Source organism: Podarcis cretensis (genome assembly GCF_951804945.1).
Source record: "Podarcis cretensis genome assembly, chromosome: 2".
NCBI classification, from domain to species: Eukaryota; Metazoa; Chordata; class Lepidosauria; order Squamata; family Lacertidae; genus Podarcis; species Podarcis cretensis.
The window spans coordinates 23,979,735-24,004,927 of NC_137171.1; the positions used below are offsets into that span (position 1 = coordinate 23,979,735).

At 40.7% G+C, this 25,193-nt stretch overlaps 1 protein-coding gene and 1 long non-coding RNA gene across 10 annotated transcripts in view; one reads left to right on the plus strand and one right to left on the minus strand.

The window, feature by feature from the left end:
• CEP112 (centrosomal protein 112) overlaps positions 1–25,193 on the plus strand; it is a 210,426-nt gene that overhangs the window by 156,111 nt on the left and 29,122 nt on the right. For 3 of the 5 annotated variants that reach the window (XM_079965385.1, XM_079965388.1, XM_079965386.1), the window contains 2 exons: positions 3,186–3,248; positions 6,750–6,899. The exons of 1 other annotated variant lie outside the window; for it this stretch is intronic. In XM_079965385.1, the coding sequence (XP_079821511.1) occupies positions 3,186–3,248; positions 6,750–6,899 (213 nt within the window). The remainder of the gene's footprint in view (positions 1–3,185; positions 3,249–6,749; positions 6,900–25,193) is intronic. One more of the 5 variants, XR_013835792.1, reaches the window with a different exon arrangement.
• LOC307210110 overlaps positions 4,233–25,193 on the minus strand; it is a 75,607-nt gene continuing 54,646 nt past the window's right edge. Inside the window, exons 3-5 of one of the 5 annotated variants that reach the window (XR_013835831.1) lie at positions 11,408–11,455; positions 9,803–9,981; positions 4,238–4,275 (exon numbers count right to left, since the gene is read on the minus strand). This is a non-coding gene — a long non-coding RNA (uncharacterized lncRNA). Of the gene's footprint in view, positions 4,276–9,413; positions 9,982–11,390; positions 11,456–13,251; positions 15,747–25,193 lie in introns of those variants that run through there. The other 4 variants (XR_013835832.1, XR_013835830.1, XR_013835833.1 and 1 more) reach the window with 4 other exon arrangements.

Here is a 25,193-nt window from a genome sequence, read left to right on the forward strand (position 1 = left end):
AGTCGGCCACGACTGGACCTAATGGTCAGGGGTCCCTTTACCTTTACCTTTAATTGGATAAAAGGGAAATCTTTCAGAAACAAGGCTTAATATAAAATATAAAATATAAAATACAAGTTTCTAGCCCATGTGGTTGCAAAGATATGCTGAAGAAATTCAGGCAATTCTTGTGGTAAAATGACAACGCTAAAGGGGGAACAAAGTTTTCCAGTAGTCTAGGGTGGGGCTTAACCTGCATAGCTGCTGTCCCTCCCCATCACTAGTCAAACTAGAATAATTTATGGGGAGATAATGCAAATTTGTTTGCTAGCAGAGTTTGCAGAATTGAATAAGTTTGGCAAATTATTTGGTTCAGAATGTACACAATGTTAGTCAGAGTAAGTTGCATACAAACAAAATACTAAAACAGGAGTTTTGTCTTCCATGGCAGGAGGTACACATTCAGCTGAGTATCACTTCTTTTTGTGAGTTCTACAAAGTTCTAAAACTGCTCTGGGGATTGGGGATTGGGGATTGTTACAGATACTAGCCAATTAGTGCTATACACAGTAGGCTTCTACTGCACAGTCACAGGACTGGTTTTCTGTTAGCTGGACGCTGCAGAGAATTGCTTGTCTGATCAGAATGCCATGTGTGTAATTCCAGAGTGGCCTCATCAGACAAATAGTTTTTTCATTTGATGACACCATAGCTTTCCCCTATATAAGAAGGCCCTCAAAATGTATTCCTGTTTACACAGTTCTGCCTTTGAGTGCCCAGGTTTGAGCCTGGGATATTTATTTACACGCAGCAATATATATCATGCCCTCATGGGGCCTGCAAGACAGCTTGTAACACCAATTACAACAATATACGATCCATGTTACAATACAGACTAAGAAAAAAAACCAAGCAAAACAACCAACAACCAGAAGCCAGATATAAAAATCATAGAGATGAGGAGAGAAACCAAACAAAAATAGTTTTAGCAGCACTCAAGAGCTCCCTACCCTTTATCTTTCTAGGCAGCGTACAGAACAGATGCTAGTTTCCACAAATTTGGTGGCAGTGTTGTGTTGAATGATCATTACTGCCTTTGCATTGTAATGGCATCTGTACTGCCATTCTCTCTGGTCAAACTGGTTTGGGGTGGAGTTTATGTGTGTTTTTCCCCAGTGTTTTCTCAGTGAATGCTTACTGTCATGGGTAGCAAACTTTACGTGAGCATGGATGCTGTGGGTGTCTAGAAGGGTTTGGTGCTGCACCATTCTTGAAGCTAAACTGCTTGTGCATGGGGTTGGTGATCATTGGGAACACTTAAGAGGGTGATATAAGTGCAGTGGTACCTCGGTTTTCGGAAGCCGAACGTTCTGGTTTTCAAACGCTGAAAACCCAGAAGTAAATGCTTCCGTTGTCGAAGGCACCTTGGAAGTCAAATGGCTTCCACTGCCATTTCTTCCAATTTTCTCCATTGACTTCGCAGACCGCCCTTTGCGCCTCAGTTGTCGAACGTTTTGGAAGTCAAATGGTCTTCCGGGGTATCACTGTATAACAAAAATGACTCCATCCATTTCACCCCCTACACTGCTTGCAGTCTAATTTGGTCAGTTTTGCATATATATTTTTTGAATACTAGAAGGACTGGGGGGAGTATTATTGTGTTTTTATATTTGTTGGAGTGGCTGGGGCAACCCAGCCAGGTGGGCGGGGTATTCTTATTCTGTCAAAGCCAGTAGGCTTCAGTCCTCAAAGCAACACTCCTCCTCTACTGTTAGATTTCTATAATTTCTGTATAGAGCTAGTCCCACAGCAACTGCAAGCTGTACATCTTTTTCACTGCTCCACACACACAAAAATAATTGAAAAAATGCATAGAGTCTTTGTATATACATGACCCAGTTTTACTCTGCCCAATGTTGAAGAGACTCTTTGGGCCCTAGCTCTGCCCTTGATCACCTGTGGGTGGTCTCCAGTACCTGCACAGTGTTCTTTTGGCATCAGAGGAGTTCATTGCTGGCACAGGCTAAGTTATTTTCTTTTTTATATTTAGTTCAGAGAGAAGTTAATTCTGACCCACAGCTGCAGAATTGAGCTCCAAAGTTGAGCTCATAGCTTTAGCCACAGAGTCAGTTCTTTTCACTGCTTGCTTTTTCTAATGCTTTTCTCAAAACTCAGTGGGCGTTGTCCAGAGCTTCTTGTCCCCTTTCATAAAAACATTCCACATCAGCACAATGATTGTCTGTGGTGTGCTGTGCCTAGTGCCTGCCTGCTCCGTAATGGAACAGAGGAGCCCATGCATCAGAGCTGTTGGAGCACAGCCACTGTGCTGTGTCACCTACAAACATTTACTTAGAACGTATGGCTTTGCCATTCTGCATCCAGAAACATGAGAACACTGAGCAAATTACTTGGGCGTAATTAGTTCTGAGAGATGTCTTTTTGGAACTGGTTATTAAAAGAAATCTTTATTTCAAAATTGTGGCCCAAGTAGGCTGGGGGAAAGGGGAGGTAGAGAAAATTTACGTGGTGTTTTTTGCGTGTGTGTGGTGAATTTCAGGAACTGAATTCAGGAATTGCATGTGATATCAAAAGCAGCAACGAACCCCCTCTTTCCAGATTGCTTTTTGGCTTATGAATATGATGTGAAAGATAAGGGGGGGGGGTCAAAGGGAAGCCAAGTGGTTCCATAGCGTATTGGATTTTTACTTCAACAGCCGCCAGCTTTCAGTAAAAAAAGGTGTAAGAATATGACAAAAGGAACTTGCAGGCGTCAGCTGGCATACAAAATCATAGAGTATGCATCACATTGTACCCTCACAGCCTCCAGTGGAGCTTATGGGTTTTTTCCTTCCCTTTTTTCTTCTCACAGAGATGAAGTCATCCTGATAAACTCTGTTTCTCCCCCTGTCTTTTTTTAATCCATAGAGTCCTTTATGTTTCTCTAATAATTGGCAGCAGAGGTACTATTCTCCTCCCCCCCCTGCCTTTCAAGTGATGAATAGTTGGCTGTAGATCAAAGACAAGCCCTAGCGGTTTTTTGGCTGCCACAAAAGGGCGTTGGAATTGGCAGAGATCCCAGCTGCTTAGTGATAGGCATGTAGACGAGGTGCCAGGCAATAGGGGTCAGTGGCAAAATGTCTGTACACGTTCTTCATCTGAGATAATCTGGTTTCCTTTTTGTGTGTGTGTATGTGTGTGTATTTCAGGCCAACAGCAGGTTGAAGCAGATTGAAAAGGAATACAGTCAGAAGTTTGCCAAATCTTCACAGGTAGGAAACATAAAAATAAAACAAAAAACCCCCCTACTTTTACAAAACTTGGGTTTTTGTTATCGGGTTATTGTTTTTCCCTTTTCTTTCAGTTTTCAAAATGAAAATAGAAATAAGGCAGACTTGCTTCTGTTCTTGCAGTGTTAGTATGTAAACCCAGCTCCAGTTGTTCCCATATTGTTTTGTACTTTGTTGATGAATACTTTTTGCCCTTTTTGGGGGGAGAGTAAGTGAATCAATGCTCTGCTCTATATCACTCAGGAAAGGCTCATACAGCTTCCTTGCTGGGTGATACAGGAAATGGTTGAACAAGGAACTATTGCGACCTGGTTTGCTTTATGCATGAACTGATTGGAAATTCAGAGGTGGTTGCTTGAAATATAATCTTACATATGATGCAAAGTGGCCTAGATGCTACTGAATCATAAAACATATTATCCTATCCAGTGCTTTTTTTTTTTTTAAGGAAAATGTTTAGGGTTACTCTCATTTTCCACTCATATTGAAGTACTCCCCCTTAGTGAGGCCAAACTTAGATTCACAAAATGTTTAGGGGTATGCGTCCCCCTGCACCCCCCCCCCCCGAAAAAAGCACTGATCCTACCTACCCACTTCTCTAATAGGAGCTATAGCAAGAAAAGAGACCTTTGGGAGGAATTCTGCCTAAAGACTGCTAATACTCCTAACTCCAAAACTTGGCGTGAAAATGGCGCAGCAATAAGAACCTAACTTGGCTGAACTGGCAGCCTGTAGGACTGACTTAATGATCCACAAGCAGGAACTTCTCTAGCTTTCTGCTGAAACAGCTGGCTGGAGTCCTTCCTGGTCAGCAGATTTTCATCAACCCCTTTTTTTTTTTTTTTGGAGCAAATCCACTGACTGGGAAAAATATCAGTCTGTCATTGTAAGCAGCGGGTCTTGTTCTGGGGAACTGGTCAGTGTTCTTGGTGATATCTGTTCAGAAATATTTCAGCAAGACGTGGAAATGGAGCAGAAATATTTCCTCCAAGACGTGGAAATGGAGCACCTATTGAGAGCCAAAACGCAAGGTCCAAATAATTTTATAAATAAATTAATCAGTGACTGCACCAAGGATGGGATTCAAACTGTACAAGCAGTTTCTATACATATCCTGGAGAACAAGTGGACATATTCTTAGCCTGTGTGTTTCTATTTTCTTTTAATCTGAGGAGGCTGTTGTAAGGGTTTGTACACGTATCACAGCCTTTTAGGCCACATTATTGGCACAGAGACCAAATTAAAATATTGGACTTCATCTTTAATTCTGAATGTCTTCACTTCTTGTGGGATTTGCATCAGCCTCACACTGTCATTTGAACAAAGTTTTCGTAATGTAATGTTAATAATAGGTCACTTGTAACTTTCATGTGGTCGGGCTGCTGACAACATCAGCCTAATCTAACACTCTCTGGCCTCTTGGAACATTTGCTTTTTAACACCCACACATGAAAAATAGATTCCAAGAAATTCTCTCTGAAGTTTGGGCAAAATAAACGATTACATTTTTCTCCCCTGAGATTTACTGCCCAAAGCATTTCCTTGTCTATCCGCTGCTTTCAAAAATTTCTTAATATATTATTAAAACATCACAGCTTTTTAACCCAGAAGAACCTTAGAGTCCCATCCAGGTATTCTCACCCTGTGTTCTCTCTGCAATTTTATCTTAATTAAGCGAATAATTTAAAATTACTTGAGCTGGATTCTTTAACGTATGTTTCCATGGACTCTTTTGGTGGGATTGGGTGTGCTTTTTTAGAGCATCCCAACTTCACAAGCCAAATGACTAGTCTAATGTTGTATACATCTGCACTGTTGAATTAGTGATTTAGTCCCAGAACATTGGGTAATTAGGTAGATGCACATACACAATTTTTTCTGCTCAACATGCCATTTATTTAGGACAGAAAGGCAGCCATGAGATGATTGTACCTTGTACAAGATTGTATAAGATTGTACAAGACTGTACCTTTATTCAGCTACAGATGAGCTCCTTTCAAGAAAGCATTTCCCAGTTGTGTTCCCTTATTTAATATATTTTCATATCAGTTCTTTACTAGGGACAACTGTTTCCTTTGAATTATCCTTGTTGTTGAAAAGCTGACAAACTGTGCTAAACAGTCTATATATCATTTATTATTATTATTATTATTATTATTGGTTACTCAGATGCATCTGGGCAATTTGATATTTTTAAAAATCCATTATGAACAGATGCAACTGGAGAATAAGTATGACAATATAAACAGCAGATTGTATCATTTGATGTAACAAGCCAGAAATGGAGTTTGAGGGAAGTCAACGGGGTGGGGGGGGATTGGAAAATGAATGTTTAGTAATGATGATGGATATTTGTTGCAAGAAAGAAAATCAATAAAAATTATTTATTAAAAAAGAGAGAGAATAAGTATGGCAAAAACAGCTGCAATAAAACAAAACAACAAACTAACAACAATAAAATCCCCTGCTCAAGCACGTACACAGTCTACCTCATCACAATACTGCCTTGTTTTTGTTCCCAACTTGGGTCCAGAGTTCTCTAGTGCAAACAAGGATTTTTATATATCGGTGACTGACTGTCATTACTGCCTGAACCCTGGGATGTTTTCTCAGAACTTGGCCCAGTGGAGTCTAGTAAGGCTTTCTCTTAAGTGAGTGTGCTGAAAGCAGTGGCCTTAGATAGAAGACAAGTATTATGACAAGCATGCATGCAGACTTTTGTGAGACTCTCATTCAAAACTTGCCAAATCATAGTAGGAACTAACTGCTATGTTAGATTAATTTCATAAACTAAATGTGATATGTCGTGGACCAGAGTCTAGAGGTTCCCCCCCCCAACAAAAAACCCACCCCTGACACAATTCTCTGCACATGTGTAGGGAATTTCCAGAGTCCAATTCAGACCACAGCTTTTGCAGCCCCTAAAAAACTGCTTCCCTTCCCTGAGCATGCGCTGCAATTGACTGCAGCTTCTTCAAGCTGGCAAAAGCAACTTCAAGAAAGTTGGCAAATGCCAACTAAACCAAAGTATCCAATGTTTATCATTTATATTGCAATTGTCATTCTCTGGGGGTTAGCTCAGAATGTCATGAATCATTGCTACATATCCTAACGTGCAAGAATATTTCAGACGATTGATTTTACAAAATCATTGCAGCGAAGTGGAAAATTGGAAACCCTTATTTCCCATGTTTTCTCATAACAAATGTGCTTTGTTCTGGTGAGTAAATTATTGGGGAATTTTATAGTGGAAAATTTTTTCATATATTTTTACGTTCGGCAATTTTATGCCATTCTGGGTCTTGCTGTATTTCTTTTCTCTGTGTAGAACGTTATGCTTGCTAGTGTTGTAATATGTTAATTTCAACTATTTAGTTTTCACAGTTGAGTTTGCTAACTCAGATTTTTGTGTCAAGTGTAAATACATGCAAAACATAAACTTCTTACTATTGTAGGAGTTTTAGCATGCTGTTTTCTTTTTAGATCATAGCTGAACTTAAGACAACCATTTCCTCTCTGACAGAGGAAAGCAGCCAGCAGCAGCTTGCTGCAGAAAGGCGTCTGCAGGATGTTTTACAAAAGTTTGAAGAAGAGAAGAAGCAGCTGATTAGAGATAATGACAGAGCAATCAAGGTAATCTTGGGCTTTGAGTCAATGATGCTACCAGCTGTTTGAGCATAATTAAAAGTTTTGAAAGCATTGACTGTGGCTGCATGAATGCATGTAGCATTCATGTTCTTATAGCGTTCAACAATTTCATTCACTGGACTTGAACTGTGATACATTTATTGACCGGTTTTTCTATGGGAAATAATTGGAGAGAAATTTACTGTAGTAATTTTTTTTTTTTAATAACAACAGTCAACCTTTAGGTATGGGATAGCATTTTTTGAAAATATTCTGGAACTTTAGGGTGGGATTCAAAGTACAGTAGCTTTATAGAGACTGCTTCGTAAGCATAAACATTTGTGCTTGCCTGATGGAATTGTCTCCCCTCTCATGCTGTTCTTGGAATACTCCTGACTCCCCCAGAGCTGATTGGGGGATGCGGAGAAAGGAGATGGCGAAAGCCCCACTGCAATAAATTCTGCTATTGCAAAGACAGCCCTTAGTGTAAAATATTTCCGTGTTGGGACATATACTGGAAAGCACTCAACCAGACCTGGTAAATTGACCCTTCTGATAAAGTTAGTGCCACGTTGCTTTGTGGTTCCTTTCCAAGTCAACAGCTATAAAAATAGGCACTATCTGGGGCCATTGTCCATCCATTTGAAGCCTCTTAAGAATGATAGAGGTGGACTGTCTTAGCCACGGGTAGGCAAACTAAGGCCCCGGGGGCCGGATCCAGCCCAATCGCCTTCTAGATCTGGCCCGTGGGCGGTCTGGGAATCAGCGTGTTTTTACATGAGTAGAATGTGTCCTTTTATTTAAAATGCATCTCTGGGTTTTTTGTGGGGCCCGCCTGGTGTTTTTACATGAGTAGAATGTGTGCTTTTATTTAAAATGCATCTCTGGGTTATTTGTGGGGCATAAGAATTCGTTCAGTCCCCCGCCCCCCCCCCCCAAAAAAAAATAGTCTGGCCCCGTACAAGGTCTGAGGGACAGTGGACCAGCCCCCTGCTGAAAAAGTTTGCTGACCCCTGTCTTAGCAACAGACAACAGAAGCATGAATAGTGTCATCCTCAGTAACTGCCCCATAACTGCAGTACTCTTCCTTTGGAGCCTCACCTGCCTTAAGGAACATCTTTTCAGAGCAGTGTAACGCCATTTGTTTTGGCTTGGTTTTAGGAGCTGAGTCAGTTTGGAGCTTCGGTTTTGGATTTAAATCTGTTCAGCAGATTTTAATTTGCCACTTTACATGTTTATAAATTTGTTTTAACTTACTAACACATGACTAGTCTCTGGGACTGAGTGGGCTAGAAATACGAACGAATAATGTCAGGATTTTCTAATTCTTTAAAAGAGCATTCATATTCTTGGTGTCACAGTGATATGTATGCATGTAAGTAGATGGAGTCGCCTTTGTGACTGTTTGTAGGCTTGGGGCCAGTTGGCCTTTTTGTTTTGCATCGACTTTCTCCATGCTGTCTCTGTCCATTAGATGTTGTTTCAAAAAAGTTTGTGTGCACCCGGATTGGTTTATTTTCCAGCTATTTTGCATTATTTCTTCTCCTATGAGCTATTTCAGTATAATGGGGATGCTTCAACTGGTATTTCTCCTAATTGGTATGTAGCAAAGATTCAGTGCCAATCCCCCATATAACTCAGGGTGTACAGATACCGAGGGGTGGGGGGGGGGTGGGCAGTACCTCTGAACAAGGGGGGAATCATGCAACAAAAAGATGTATTCTAAGCAATGCAAGTTAAAACTACCAGAATGAGCCAGGGTCATCTTAATTGTAAAGATGCCATAAGTGCTTGAGGACCATATTACGTTCTTCAAATTGACATCCCTGCACATGCTTTCTTGAATAGAAATGTACTGCGGTTACATTTAACTGCAAAACAAGGACTGCATTAAGTTACCGGTACGTTTTGGCCAGGTTTGCACATAATGGTAAATTCAAACAAAGTATGGCTTACCAGCAATGAGGAAACTGTTCAAATGGTGACTCCCTGAGAACCAGTTCTCGTATCAAGAACATTTGTGGCTTGTTCTTGTGGTTTGGAGAAAAATAAACCATTTGTGCTGGTTTCCACGTAACCCTATGGCAGTGCTCTGCCTTGTTTCCTTCTGGTGTGGCAAAAGGAAGAGGGTGGGCACAGTATGAGCAGGCATGTATGTGAATGCTTGCACATTCTTGATAAGCCATACTTCATTTAACTATGGCTTCCTGTTATATGCAGACTCAGCCTTTGTGGCAAGAAATCTTCCACTATGCTACTTTCATTATTTTTTCCTACTTTTTATATGGCATTCCATTTCTAACAGAATTTCAACATGTGTAAGGTGAGGATGAGACTTACCTTGATTTTCTCTGGTTTCTAAGGATCATGCTTAGAGAAGCAGCAACACATTTTCTTGTTCCTGATACTTCAGTCAGTGTGAAATCATTTCTTAAAGTGTTTCCCTCCAGGCAAATATGGTGAATGAAAGGTTAATCTCTGAGGGGCTACCCTTGCAAACCATTCACAATCTGAGTTACAAAGGAGGAGAAGCATCAGCCTTCATTACTAGACAAGATTGTGATTTGTATCATTTCGTAATTTTAGGGAATAGAATGATCCTCTGAAAAGCATCCTTCACCCAAAAGAAAACAATTATCCTCCAAAAACCTATTACAATGTGGAGAGATGATGCTCCTCTTCATATACAAGGTGCTATAATGTTTATATTCATCTGTTCAGTAAAAGGGAAGCTTTTTTTTTTAGTGTCTGTGTTTGCATTTATTTTATGAATTAGATTTAGGGATTGCATGTTATTTAGAATGGGCTGCTCACATTTGAAAACGTAAAACAGGACTTGATGGAAAAATCAACAACATGGCAGCTGCACTTTCCTGGAAGTGACTGTAATGCCGCTGGAAACTGTTTACCTTTGAGGGTGGCATCTTGGCCCTCTGGGGCCTGGGTGGAATCTGGCAGCTTATTGTCACTCCCATTGTGGCAGGTAAGTTCACTGGGCCCCAAATGGTCTTGCTGCCCTTCCTCACAGGACAGGTGGGTTTGATGTGCTCAGGAAGGTGGGTGGGGAGAGAATAGGATCCCAAATTAGCTGGTAAGAGCAACGGCAAGTGGAAAATGTGTCTGCTTTCTAGCACTTAGCAGTGATTTTTAGCCTGACTGAACCATGTCATTTCCCAGATTCTCACCTTACTGCTTCAGTCCTATATTCAGCTGCTCGCACTGAAAATTTCTTGATCATGAGTGGCGGCAGCTGTGAACCAGGTAGATTTGTGAATTGGCAAAAAGGTTGGCTGCAACATAATGCTATCTGTTAGAGGATGAAGGATGCACTCTAACTGGGTGAGGGTTTACACGAAGAGCTAATCTATTGAGGTAATATTTCTACTATGAGGATTGGGGGAAAGGTGATTTAAAAATACCTTCACCTTGGCTATGACCTTGCTGGCTTCCTGTTAGAGAATGAAAGCTCTCATGCTTCTCAGTGATCAGACGTGTTGCCATGCATGAGAATTACTAATCCCTTGAAAAGATCCTGGAATATTAACCTGGCCATCTCAGTACCAGTTATTCCCCCCCCCTCCCCCCCGCTGATAATAACCCACTCCCAAAGACAGGTTCTGTAACAAAACGGGAAAATGGTGACACCTGGCATGAGGTGGGCTTTTAGTGCCTTTCTTAGGCACTTCTCTCTGTACAAAACTGGATTTGGATGGGAAAAGACAGCATTGTCTCAAACACGCTCCATGACCTTTCTCTGCAGACTTGTTTGTTCTGCTACCTCAAGCTGGAAAGCAGACAGATGCTACAAAGCAGCCATGTGGAATCTAGACAAACCATTTCTGTTCAGCAAAGCCTCATGCCTAGTGCTTGATCTAGCACTATTAAGACCCGCCTGAAACCACAGTCTCCTGATCCTTGATGCTGTAATCAATATCATTTTGCAATGTGTCCAGGATGCTGGACATGTTTTTACATGATCTTTTTTGTATACTGCTTAAAGGTAAAGGTAAAGGGACCCCTGACCATTAGGTCCAGTCATGGCCGACTCTGGGGTTGCGGTGCTCATCTCGCTTTATTGGCCGAGGGAGCTGGCATACAGCTTCCGGGTCATGTGTATATATCATTTATTATTATTATTATTATTATTATTAGTTACTCAGATGCATCTGGGCAATTTGATATTTTTAAAAATCCATTATGAACAGATGAACTGCCAACCTAGCAGTTTGAAAGCACCTCAAAGTGCAAGTAGATAAATAGGTACCGTTCCAGCGGGAAGGTAAACGGTGTTTCCATGTGCTGCTCTGGTTCACCAGAAGTGGCTTAGTCATGCTGGCCACATGACCTGGAAGCTGTACGCTGGCTCCCTCGGCCAATAGAGATGAGCGCCGCAACCCCAGAGTCAACCACAACTGGACCTAATGGTCAGGGGTCCCTTTACCTTTATGTCACACTTGCCATTCAAGCAACACAGTCCAGGGAAAAATGCAAGTCTAGGAATGAACTGTGCCTACCTTCAAATGTGACCGGGAATATTGTGTACCTGTTGTGGAAAGGTTTCCCTGAAAATAGAAATGTTGCAAATTACTGACGTAAACAGACTGGTCTATATGTTGAAGTTTATTGCGAAAGAATTTTAAATTGAAGTTAATTCTTAAATAATGCCAGGTGCCATTTTTCATTCAACAGTACTTTTGGGAAATGTTGCATTTTGTCCAACATGGTACATTCCCAAAATAATGCAACAGTTCACCCAATTGTTGTTTACTGTTCTAGTTTTCTTTTTAGACAAGTAAGATGAAATTATGAAAGATTAACAGAAATGGGTTCCCAGGGACAGAAAGTAATACATGAAACAACTTTAAATGTGTTATGGAGAAGGCAGCTTTTAGAATGAATTTAATAGTGGGCTCCTAAGAATCAAGCATCATTCAGAATGATCCTAGCCTCAAAAATCTGGGGCATCACAAAAAAGGCTGTTTAAAAAGCCAGGATTCCACCTCTTCCAACCAAGTATCAACGAAATAGCCTGTACAAAAGCCTGTGTAGGCTTTCCAATTGTCAGGCTTTGTTCTGCTTCCAGAGACTTTCTGGAATTCTGCCTTTTTCCTTTTCTCTTCTGGAACAGCATTGACTTGGAGGCTCTTCCAGCAGTGTAGGTGGAAATACAATATGAACCAACTTTTATATTCACCACCAAAAGGCTGTGGGAGCATTTGGCATTTTCAAAGCAAATGTCTGTAAGCCTACAAATTTTATTGCTGTGCAGTAAAGCTATTTGCACCTAGTTTTCAGAGTTTGACATATTAATAGAAAGTTATAAGCATTTGCATTTTCAAATGAAATATTAAACTACACCTGATATTTTCAAGAAAGGTGGACAAGCCAAAACCTGTGAGAAAAAACATGGAGGGTGTTTGGTTGGAAGGTGTGACAGAAGATGTCAATGTTCAGGTTATTAGAACTGACCCATCCACTTCAGATAGCTTAGGAAGCAGGCTTCTATATCAGTCTGTAAAGGTGCTTTGCTCAATGCCCCTGCCAAGTAGCTTCTTAGATTCCTAAGGGAGCCCTACTCCTTAGACATATTCACATAGGATAGATCAATCAGTCAGTCAGTCAAAGGATATCAGCCATGTTGGCTTAATAGAAGCCAATTTCGGAGTCAAGATCCAACTGAATGCCAATTTTGGGAAGAAAGAAACAGCACCTGAGGACTATTGCCTCAATTTCCCTGTCTGTGGGTTTCCAAAGGCATCTAGCTGTCCTCTCTGGGATGCTGGACAACAAGGACCTTGATCTGATCTCGGAAGGCCCAGTGATGTTCTTACGCTTTTGTGGGGAAATTCTCTATTTCAGGCTGAGGGTGAGGGTGAAATTTAAAGAGCAAAAGAACATGCATGTGCTTCCATTGTTAGTAAACTGAACCTAGCCTGTTGAGACATTCATAATAATAATTATAATTATAATTATAATTATAATTTATTATTTGTACCCCGCCCATCTGGCTGGGTTTCCCCAGCCACTCTCGGCAGCTTCCATAAAAACAAAAAATACACTAAAATATCACAGATTAAAAACTTCCCTGAACAGGGCTGCCTTAAGATGTCTTCTGAATGTCAGGTAGTTATTTATCACTTTGACATCTGATGGGAGGGCGTTCCACAGGGCAGGCGCCACTACCGAGAAGGCCCTCTGCCTGGTTCCCTGTAGCTTTGCTTCTCGCAATGAGGGAACCGCCAGAAGGCCCTCGGCGCTGGACCTCAGCGTCCGGGCAGAACGATGGGGGTGGAGATGCTCCTTCAGGTATACTGGGCCGAGGCAATATGGCATTTTATATATTGCACTAAATCTCCCCAACTGCATTTTCTCAGCTAGCCTTTGGCCAATTAACTATGAAATCCATTATTGTGGTTCTGGAAGCATGTAGGTTTTCATAGTGTGCCCAACCAGGAAGAGAAAGAAGTGTTCTGTTTTACCATGTGGATGAGCTCAGAAAAACCTTGGGGTGCTATGCTTGCCTAAGTATTAACTACTCTGCCTTTTGTACTCTTAGCATAACTCCATTTTAAAGCCAGTTCTGCAAGATAGTACCCACCCCCCTTGCTAATGCACTGTCTGAAGAAAACTAAGGAGATGGATTGAAATCATTTTTACAGATTCCTTGATAGTTACCAGCCTTGCCATAACATCTGTATTCCCTATCTTTGGAGACTTAAAAACCACTAAGGGACAGGATGTGGTGCAGCAGTCAACAACACATGCCTGGTTCCTCAAGCACAGAAATTCCTTGCTTTTCCCATGCAACTGTCATAGGCTTCATCTGATACACTTCCCAACCCAGCCTCATTGGGTCCCTACTGCTGATTCTGCCCACCTGAGTCCTCAAGAAGATATTACTTCTCTCACATCTGTGTTTCCGGAAAGCTGTGCATGCCACATCGCTTGAGGCATAATCTGACACAGGAGTTGGCCTCCTATATCTAAAAGATATATAGTGGGGCTAGGGGAAGGGAGATGAAAAAGCAAGTTTGCTTGATGCTTTAAAAAAGCAAGAACAGAAAAAAGAGAGAAACAGATTGGACCTGTATCAATAAAAATTTGCATTGCCAAATCCTTCATACCTGATGCTCTTTCTACAGACTGGGAGTCCTTCCATCTCCAGGAGACTGTTTTTGGAGATGCTGGAGAACATGCTCATTTTCTCTAGCTTTAGTAAAAATGTAGGTCTCTCCTTATAGGGCTATATTTAGGTTCCTTATGTTTTCCTTTCTAAAGTTAATGTAATTCATGTCCTTGCAATTCCCCTGAGTAAAAACAGCAATTACTGGTGCCTATGCAATAATTTGAACCGTATCAGCAGGTTCTAATTGTCTGCATACCTGGTAACACCCTTCACCACTGCTCGCTACCAAGCCACCATGCTTGGCTCACAGCTGATATTATGTGTTTCCTCAGCTCCTCTAAAATACCACACGGTAATTGACCAAATTTGGTGAAAAGTCTGGAAACTAGGAAGGGGGTAGAGGGAAACAAAAGGTGATTGATGTTTTGAGATTATAGTGTGGTTTGAGTTGTCAAGGTTAATGCACTATACTTTGTGGAAGTGCTGCCTTCCTTTTTTTTTTTTTTAATACTCCGTTTTTTATGCCCTTCTGACTGTTTTCTGCTCAGTCCCCATGAGTGGTTTACAACAGTCCTCGTTTGCAGCTGGTGTTTGGCGTGCACATGAGCTTGGTCCTGCCAGCTCAGTTTTACTAGAGACCTAAAACTTCATTTCTTTCTGCAGCTACAGTTTTGCCTTCTGCTTCTTAAATTAGTGCCTTTTGCATCCAACTCGGCTGAATGAGAAGTTCCCCGTGTTTTCTTTTTTCAGTCAAGCATTCAAAATACAAATAGTACTAAGCCTTGTTACGCCGTGGTATCCTTGGTTTCGCTGCTGTTGGTATCTCAGCTGTGTAAGAAGGCAGCATTTTATTAGATGTGCGAGATGGTTTTGAAAGGGCTAAAACTCCCTACTTTTCTGCGCGCTTCTAATGAGAGAAGGCTGAGATGTAGCTGCACAAATGGGAAACCGGTGGTGCTCTGGAACTTGTTCTGTTTTCTGTTATTTTTTAATGCTTTTGCATTTTAAAAATGTCATCCATGCCTCAAAAATATTTGAAATTATATATTAAAAAGTAAGAGAAAGCTAAAGGGGCCCATCTTACCAGAAATGTGCCAAGCAAGCTTGGCATGAACTCATTTTGAATTGATGAAGTACTGTTCAAACACTCCTGCCTTCAGAATACTTTCTACCTGTATAGGAACATTGTAGTCACACGAAGGGATGGAACTGAACACCACTAGTTTCAGTATGTTTTCTTTCTCTGCCAAAGAGGCCAAGAAACTCGTAAAATCTCTGTTCCCTAAGAATACGGTTATTAGACATAAAATGGTTATTGCAGAAGAATTGCTTATGTCCTCTGCATGGCTTGTCAGTATGTGATGATTTTAACTTTCTTTTTACAGCTCCTCTTCGTTCTACTATCACCTCCCATATTCAGACTGCAGCTTTAAGTATCTCAGTAGAGTTGAACAAATTAAGGATCTCAGTATAGTTCAAATGGTTGTAGTCGAATGGTGAGGACAGTAACCATAAGGATTTGTGGTGCATATGCTCGTAGATGTATTTGATTAAACAGCTTTGACAGGAAATAGAGAAATGGGAGTAGTAACAGTACATTAAAAAAAAAAAAAACAACTGGCAAAATTGCTGGGTTCCACTTTGAAAATGTTTGGAACCTAGAGAAGTGAGTTCTGATCTGCCAAAAACAAATTGAATTCTCCTTTTCTCTGGCTGGAATAATAAATCTGAAATGAATTTCATTTATATTATTATTATTATTATTATTATTATTATAATATTAAAATATTCATATACTGCCTATTATGAAAATATCTCAAGATGGTTTACTATTAATGATACAATAACAATAAAATAGATCAAGCAGCATCGTCAGTCATTTCAAAAACTACGGAAAAGTTATGACAAGTGATTGCAGTTAGTGTCACGTGTAGTTAGATTCTAAATCTCTGAAACTTCAACCTCGCATCTGCAATGATTTAATGAACTCTGATTCCGGAAATCCATGAGAAATGCCACATTATCAGAACTGATGGCACCTATGCCAGGTTTCATTGAAAGTTTTACGACTTCTATACTAGGGTTGCCATATTCCCAAGCGTGAAAAAGGTTTGTTTTCTGCGACGTTGTTGAGCTTGTATTAGATTAAATGAGGTGTTTCCAATGAACTGGAAGTCGAAAACCACAGCTTTTTTTCAGCTGGAACTCCCCAGACCTCAGTTCTGGCACCTCCCCAATGGGTACCATTGTCATTACAGTGGTACCTCGGGTTTCATACGCTTCAGGTTACATACGCTTCAGGTTACAGACTCTGCTAACCCGGAAATAGTGCTTCAGGTCAAGAACTTTGCCTCAGGATAAGAACAGAAATCGTGCTACGGCGGTGCGGCGGCAGCAGGAGGCCCCATTAGCTAAAGTGGTGCTTCAGGTTAAGAACAGCTTCAGATTAAGAATGGACCTCCAGAACGAATTAAGTACTTAACCCGAGGTACCACTGTATAAGAGAAGAGAGGACTTCATGATGAGTCTTGGCACCTCTTTTTCTAGAAAAACAGTACGGGTCCAAACAATTTCTGTTAGGTCAGCAAAGTACTTATTATTACTTGTCCTCGGGGTTTTTGTTTCAGATATAATCCCTGCTCAATTATTTTGTTTTAGATATAATCCCTACTTTCATCCATCCTTACATAGCTGTTTGGCTTTATGTGGAGTTCACCTGTGCTAATTTTCAGTTTAAATGTTCACAAAAATCAAAGACCTACTGTTATTTGTAAGGCAAATTCCTCCTCTATCAGCCCCCAAAGTCTATAGATAGAGGAAACGGTGATGCAAATCAACGAAGTGGAATTAAAATCTGGTAAAATGAGCATGCTTATTTTTTAAAATCAAGTCTTCTTACCATTTTGTGAAAGGCTTTCAAAAACCTGACAATGAATATGAGTATAAAAGAAAGCTGCAGTAAATTTTCCATTTACATAAAAAATACTTTAAAATCCAGAAGAGCATGTGAAATGTAGATATGCTTTTCCATATAATTTATGCTGACAAGCATCTTTGCCATATCTTTCTGTAACTCACTAGATCAGGGACTTTGAGGAACAAGCTTTCTTGGAAATCAGTAGAAGTTAGTATGTCTTAAAAAGACACACACTCACATGCTACTAATGGAACTGTATAGCAAATATTTGAAAAGGCAGTCATCTTTTCCCTCAGGCTAATAAGATTAAGTTCTAATAATCTTTTTGACCAGCTGCTGAAGACATTAGTTTTCATATGTTTTTCTTACGTAAATTAGCTAAATCACAGTCAAATATTGAAACAAAATAAAAGAAAACTTAAAAACTCTTAGTTCACCCTCTTTATTGACTCTTAATTGCCTTTGCAATTGGACTACCTTATCTTAAAGGCTTGATGAAGAATTTTGTGTGACTTGACTGTCCTCCCTTGCCAAGCACTGTTGGCTCAAAGACATAATATTTAAAAGATTTTGGGTGCTTTTCACATCACAGATTGAATTGTCAGGCCATATTGATTCAAGCCAGCTTTTGCTCAGTTCAAATAGCAACAGGTTGCCATGAAAGTTAATACAGTTGACCTAAGGTCAGTTTTGAAAGTAAAAAGACATTATGAAACTTATTTTTTCTTTTGTGTACATGGAATACACAGAGCATTAATATTGTTACCTGATAGCACAGCTTATTCTGCTGTGGGAGGGATGCCCTTTTCTTCCTGCCAGTGATAATTAGCATAGACCCAAATGGTCCACTTTGTTTTAATATACCAAATAATAAATTTGGTTGGTTGATAGGCAAAGATCTTCGCCCAAGCGGTTACACTATGGGATGCCGCTTGGGACCAGTTTACTTCCACAACCGCCTAACCTCCTATTTGTTCACTCGACTACTTCAATCTGTTACAGATACCACATAATGCTTGTTCTTCTCTTGTAAGTAATTGTGTAAGAAACCACCTACACTATGGAACTCCCTGCCTATTGACATCAGCAAGGCACATTTACTGCACACTTTAGCGGTGCCTGCTTAAAATATTTTTGTTTAGACAAGGCTATCTGAACATGAAGAATGCTGGCATGTGTTTTAAGGTGGGGCAGGATGGCTCTGTGGTTTGCTGATCAGAAGGTCGGCGGTTCAATCCCCGTGACAGGGTGAGCTCCCGTTGTTCGGTCCCAGCTCCTGCCCACCTAGCAGTTCAAAAGCACGTCATGTGCAAGTAGATAAATAGGTACCACTCCGGTGGGACGGTAAACGATGTTTCTGTGCACTGCTCTGGTTCGCCAGAAGTGGCTTAGTCATGCTGGTCTCATGACCCAGAAGCTGACTGCGGACAAACGCTGGCTCCCTCGGCCTATAGAGCGAGATGAGCACCGCAACCCCAGAGTCGTCCACAACTGGACCTAATGGTCAGGGGTACCTTTACCTTTACCTAGGATATAAAAGCACTAACAAATATAGGGCGTGGTATTCAATTAAATAATTGCGTAAGCAGAATGATTTCTGCTTGGGCAATGGGAATTCCCCCTTCTCTTCTCCTCCCCTCCCCCCACACCATCCTCAGTTCTGCGCTGGCAGGTTGGGGGAAATCTAGAACAGATTTAGCGGCGTCTGGCGGGGGGGATGGGGAGGAAGGAGGGCAAGTTTTCTTGTGCAAGCGGAAGTAGTTTTGCTTGTGGAAGACGCTACTTAACGCTACTTTGAATACAACCCAATGCCACGTTTGTTTTATGATATTGGGGTTATTTATATAAATGAACTATATTGCACGTTACAATCTGTTAATAAAAGTAAATTTAAAAACAAACAAACAAGTAGTAGTTCTATGAAGCCTAATGGGTCAATCTCTCATACTCTTTTCTGCGATCAGCGTAATGGTCTGTTTGATACACCACAATTCCATGGATCCAATCACAATCTCATCCCTGCTAAGCATGGTTGTTGTGCCCTCTTTGTGACAAAAAAGGTCAATTCACTTTCCTTGCTGTTAGATTATCTGAGGTTCGTTTTCACTGTGGAAGCAGGATGGAATTGTCCAGTGGTACATTTTATAGCAGTCAGATGAGGACCCTGCCTCCCTCTTTTCCCTATTACCCCGAGAAAGCTGGGATTCAGCAGGGGTCAGGAGTGAGTTCAAGACTTTGCCAACAGAATGATTCTTAAGTCTTGCTGTATGTGATCTGGACCGAGGATTAAGCCATTAAATTCTTACCTGGCACTCCCTCTGATTAATTTGTTTTTTTGTGTGTGTCTGTGTGCTTCATAGTTCTGAAATCAAACCCAAAGGGCTGGTTGTATTTAAAGGGGAGAAAAACAACCTTAACATGTATGCTTTGAGACTGATAACAAACTCTGCAGTTCAAGCTTTAATAACTAGAGGGAAGCTAAGAAACTTCAAAAAGTGGTGTGATAATGTTTTTGACAATGCGTCAGCTAAATGTTAGACAGAATCTTTTAAATCCTCTCAATATAAGTAGTTTTAAATTGGAAGTTTTGAACTTTTCCCTCCACAAGTGTATGCTAAAGCTGTTCTGGTATCTTTGAGTTTAGAAGATCTATTTTCTGAAAAACATGAGTTTTTATCTAAGTTGTTTCCTCTTGCCCAACTGAAGCAAAAATGCATTAGATATCCTAACCAACTGTACTAGCAATACACCAATATTAATATTCTAGCCTTTTAAATATTTATCTAGAGGGTACTGTTTTATGCAGTGATCTCTGACCTTTGAGTGATCTCCCACTAGCACTCTTGACAGTAATCCAAAAGGCTGCTGATGTCAGTGGGAAGGCTTCTCAGTGAATGATATAATAGATCAGTGTTGGGGTGGGTGGGTGCTCAGTTTCAGTAGATACTGTATTTTTCACTCCATAAGACACACTTTTTCCCTCCTAAAAAGCAAGGGGAAATGAGTGTGCATCTTATAGAGCGAATGCAGGGGGGAGGCAGGCAGAAAAAGCCCCCAAGCTCCACATGGCTCTTGTGGGCTTTTCCCCAGGAGGTAGAAGGAACTGACGTGGCCAGTCAGTCCCTTTTCCCTCCACTTAGAAAAGCCCGCAGGAGCCACGCGCTCCTTAAAGGGTGCGCGGCTCCTGTGGGCTTTTGTGGGAGGTAGGGGTATTGCCATAGCCGTGCGCAGCCCCTCCGGCTGGAGAGGTTGTGCGCGGCTAAAGAGGAAGCCAAGACAGCGAGCAGGATCCATCCCGCTCGCTGTCTTGGCTTCTTTGCTCTTTGGAACTGAGGGGGAGGGGGAATAAGATTTTTTTTTCTTGATTTCCCCCTCTAAAAACTAGGTGCGCCTTATGGTCCAGTGCGCCTTATGGAGCGAAAAATACGGTAAATGTGGCCCTGCAGGCCTCTCCATCAGGTCCTCAGGACTCCCGCCAGAAACAAACAGTTGATTCAGAGGCTTATTTTGCACAGTCTCTACATAAAAATATCCTTTGGACGAAAAATATTTCCCCAATAGTTGTTCTACTGCAAAACAAAATGTCCCCCTTAGGAGTAGATAACTTTTTTCCCATTTTTTTTAACATGAGCTCATGGTGGAATTGATTGAGTTCAAATGCTGACAGGAGTATCAATTCACACTCAACCATATGGGAAGAAAACCCCTGACCCAACTGCCCCAATGTCAGAAAGGGTAGGGAAACCTGCTATCCTATTTGTTAATGGGTAACCCAGTTTTGCACTTTGTGTGACTGGGGGTGAACTTTGGTAATATTTCGTAATATGGTGCCCTGTGCAAGGCCAAAGTTTGGCGCCCTCAAATGGATATTCTCAGTTGTGGGTCGCCTCAATTTTGCGCGCACACCCCCCATTTTGACACCCTATGTGAAGGAACTGCTCACACCACCCTAAATTTGGCGCTGCTAGTAAATGCAAGCCCATCTGATCAGCTGAAGCTGTAGGCACCCCTGGCAATGCCAACACGACTGGCACAAAACAAAAAGGGAAAGGAAATCTTCAGGCCCCAGCTCCTTAAAAAGGGGGCAACTGCTGCCCTCCTAAGCAGATCTTCAGAAATGGTTAGACCCCTGTAGTTTTGGCAGGGGGCTTTGGAGGGGCACATAAGAAACCCCTGTGTTTGGCATGCTTTACAGATTGTGATGTTAACACGTTACCTGGACCTATTAAAACTGTAAGCACTGTTTTCATTTCTGATTTTGTAATTCCAAGAATCATTCTACCTTATTTCATTGTTTAGATTTTAATTTGCTCCAGAGTAAGGTGAAGAATTCAAAGGTATCACACTTCAAAGAATAAAACCGTTCTTGTTTCATTTTAATGGGGCTGTTCATAGGCATATGTTTAAGTATTTTTCTTAATCATTGTGTTCCAGTAGTCAGAAAAACTTTTTGAACAGTGCTGAAAAATATGAGTTGGAGAAAAGGATGAAACATAAGAAAATGTTAAGAGTCTTTAAAGAACTTCTTGAGCTTATAGCTGCCTGGGTTCCTAGATGAAAAACAGTATTTGAGTAAATTTTTAAGAACAGGGAATCAAACTAAACAATAACAATTTGTGTTATCAATTGTATTTTTTTCTACTTTACCCATAATTTACACAGCAATACTGTCTCTACTGCACTGTACAACTAGTTTACATGAATGTAATGGGCAAATTAATAGTGGTCCAGTTTGCATGCAGTGTTAATGCATCATTTAAAATAAACTTTGCTTTAACATGCACAGGTACTTTGCCCCTCCCTGGCTCCTGATAGAGCCATGCAGCAGAGAGAACATGCCTAAAACAAGCCAGAGTCTGGCCTATTGTAAGGTGTGAACCCAAGACCATGGTTTGTTCTCTCCAAACAAACCACAACTGGTAAGCCACAAACAAACCTTGGCTTCTAAGTCAAGACCAGGGGAGGAAACAAAGTGCTCATGTTTAATTAGAACAATCGTTTACTTTGAACAGTGGTTTCTTGTTATGTGTGAACCAGACCAGTATAAGGTGTGTCAAACCAGACACAGGTTTGTTGCTTGATAGTTCTTGCTCAGGAATGGATTCTTTTCACCACTTTCCCACATTGTAAGGTTCTTAGCATGTCAGTATCCTGCCAGGGATTGATCTCACAACTTATTCAACACCATGGGCTAAATCTACAGTGAGTTTGAGAAATACTGTTGCATTAAGAAGCAGGGGTTGTTCCTTTATGTGGTGGTGTAAATCCTCACTAGGATTTTTCAGTGTCCTGGAGAGATTGTGTATATGCAATACAAAAACTCTCCAATATATTTCAGTACTGGGTGTAGTACAAAATACAACTTTCCACCCTTGCAGACATTAGGGTCAATTTCAGTTTATCTCCAGCCCCTATTTTTTGTTTTCAGAATAAAGAAATAGAGACTTCAATACTGGAGTTTGTATTGGACAAGTAGCCCAATGAGTAGCGGAGCAATAATTCAACATCAAAGAGAGAGCTTCTTAGATATATTGGTATTTTGCAACAACTGCAAAAGTTCCCACCAGAAAAGAATTTTTCCATATGTGCACAGCAAACATATGCCTTAAGTTAACTGCATACACTTTTGTTTTGTTTTCCTTGTACAAAAAGAAAAAGGGTATTGTGTTATTAACATTTCTTTAAAAAAACCACCTACAATTCTGCAGTTTAAGAGGGATAAGGAGAGGACGTCTCATGGATCCCATGATCCCATTTTTAGCTGAAATCACCTGAAGTACCTGCTTTACAATAACAGATAATATTTTACCAAATGATTAAGAAGTTATAACTTGGTGGTATGTACAGAATACACCAGCAGTTATCAAAGTTTGCTGTCAACTTTTCCTTGTCTTGTTTTAGTACTATCATCAACAGGCCCACATTTAATTGGGGGATATTGAGCAATCACAGCGAGTATTATTTTACAGGAAGGCATAGGGCAGAAGAATGCTGGGTATAGATTTGCCCCATCACCAGTCAAAATAAATATGGAGACTACCCAACATAAAATACCACCGTTTTTGCATAAACCTTCCAAGACAGTTCTTTCACTGCAGCTCAGGAAGGCTTAGGGGTTTGACCATTACTATTTTTCCACAGCACTTGGAATCAACATAGACCTTCCAAGGCAGCAATATTTGTTTCTGTGCTATTCCCAGCTCACCTAAACAGGGGAAGAATCCCACTTTTCACAAAAAAACTGCACTTGGGTGAGGGGAGCTGAAATTCCCCTTCAGGCCCTTTTCTCCTAAACTACCTCCCTTTAAACTCCAATTCTTTGAAGCCCTGGTGCAGGGGTAAGGATATTACAGCTACAGATTTCAGCCTTCTAGGAGTCTGGGGCAATTCTGATGTGGTTGTCATCCTGGCAATGGGCTGCGTTGGCTCTCTCTCAACATTGCATCAGAAGAAAGCCTTGGATATTTCCACAGGCAGAAAATATCCACACACAACATGGCACTTAGGATTTCCACCGCCTCTTTAGGGGCTGCAAACAGGAAAGAACCTGACCTAGACATTCAGTTGTTATCAGGTATAAACCACTCTATTCTTCAGAAACGTGGAAATCGAAATCGAAAGAACCCTTGATAAGTGAATTTAAATTTCCTCCCTTTTATGCTAACTGCTCTGGTACACTGAGCTATATAATTTATATCCCTATAAATTCCTTCTGGCCTTTCCTAGCTCTGGCATTTTAATTATTTGCCATTGACTTTCACTCAGGATTTCAGCAAGCTACGTATGCTCAATCTCTTGCAGAAGGAAACAGGGGGGAAAGAATAGATTGTGGGAGGATGCTATCAATTTTATGAAGATAATGTTAAATTGCAGCTGCTTCAACTGATGTTCTCGCTTGCAAAACTTGTTGCCAAACATTTCTGACTGCAGCAACTTGAATTTAACTTAGATTGAATATCCACACATTTGGTCTGTTAAGTACATTATGAGTCAGAGGGAATTTTGAGTGAATTAAACTCCCAAACATTTACAAGTGCTATCATGTCAAACTTATTCATGTGGTAATGAAAAGTTTCCCTCCTCTTTCAAATACCAAGCCTAATACCCGATCATAGCCAACATTCCTTTAGGGCTTTTCCAGTGATGTCGCCCCACACCATAATTGTGCCAACCCCAATATAATGGTGGTAGCATTATAATCCTGCCACCCAAATACAGTCAGGGAGGAGCCTTGCTAGGTGGAGTTATAACGCTGCTCGTGTACTGTGATTTATTTATTTGTACCAGTCAGGGGAAATGTGTGCTGCAGACATGGCTGTGAAGCTAAGTAATACCACTAAATAGTATAATTAACTTTCTTTTAGCCCCATTTGCCTTGCAGTTCTATTGAAAAAGGAAAATGCTGTTCTGAGCTTCTTGATAGAAGGTTAGGAAGCAAACATAAACAACTATATTTCTCATTGTTTTTGCAGGCCTCACAGTAGGTCTAAGTAGTTAAACCTCTCCCTTCCAAGTTATCTTAAAGTGCTGTGGAGAGCCGTTTGGGTGGGTATATCTGTGATATTTCTCAATATATGCAAAGAAGTATTGCTTGCGTTCAATCAATTTCTCCAAGTTAAGCACTCACAATGTTAGATCTTAGAATTCAATCAAACCGTTTCACTTTCGCATTTTGTACAAAATTTATGAAATTGTTACCAAGTAGATGTTTTAATGACTCCATATCAAAACTACTCTGGTGTCCTATCTGCCTGAATAGAGTTTTAAATCTGTTTTTAAAATCTGCTGACCAAACTAATCACCTGTTTTTTGTTTGTTTTTAAGCATTGTTAATTGCCATGTTGGTGAATGAAAAATCTGAAAAGTCAGTCAGAATAATGCTTTCTCTACAACATTGTAAGAGAGTTTTGGAAGGTATTCTGAAGGAAAACAAGACCTTTAGGTGCATATCAGTCAAGATGCTGATGGGAAACTCCCTTGCCCACAAATGTCAGAACTCCTCTTAATAATCTTCCAGTAATAGTATCTGGAAAACCAGCATAGGGACAGTGAGACCACAGGAAGCATGTAGCAAAATCATTATTTGTACCTGCTATTTTAAAACTTGCTTTTGATTCAAATGTTGTAGCCACACATGGAAGCTTTTAAAAATTTGCTTCTACCTGGTAACTGCTCCACAGGAAAACCATAGCATTTTTAAGTGGGTCAGTTTAATTAAGTAGAGAATCTCATGCCAGTGCCAGCTGCCAGAAATGCA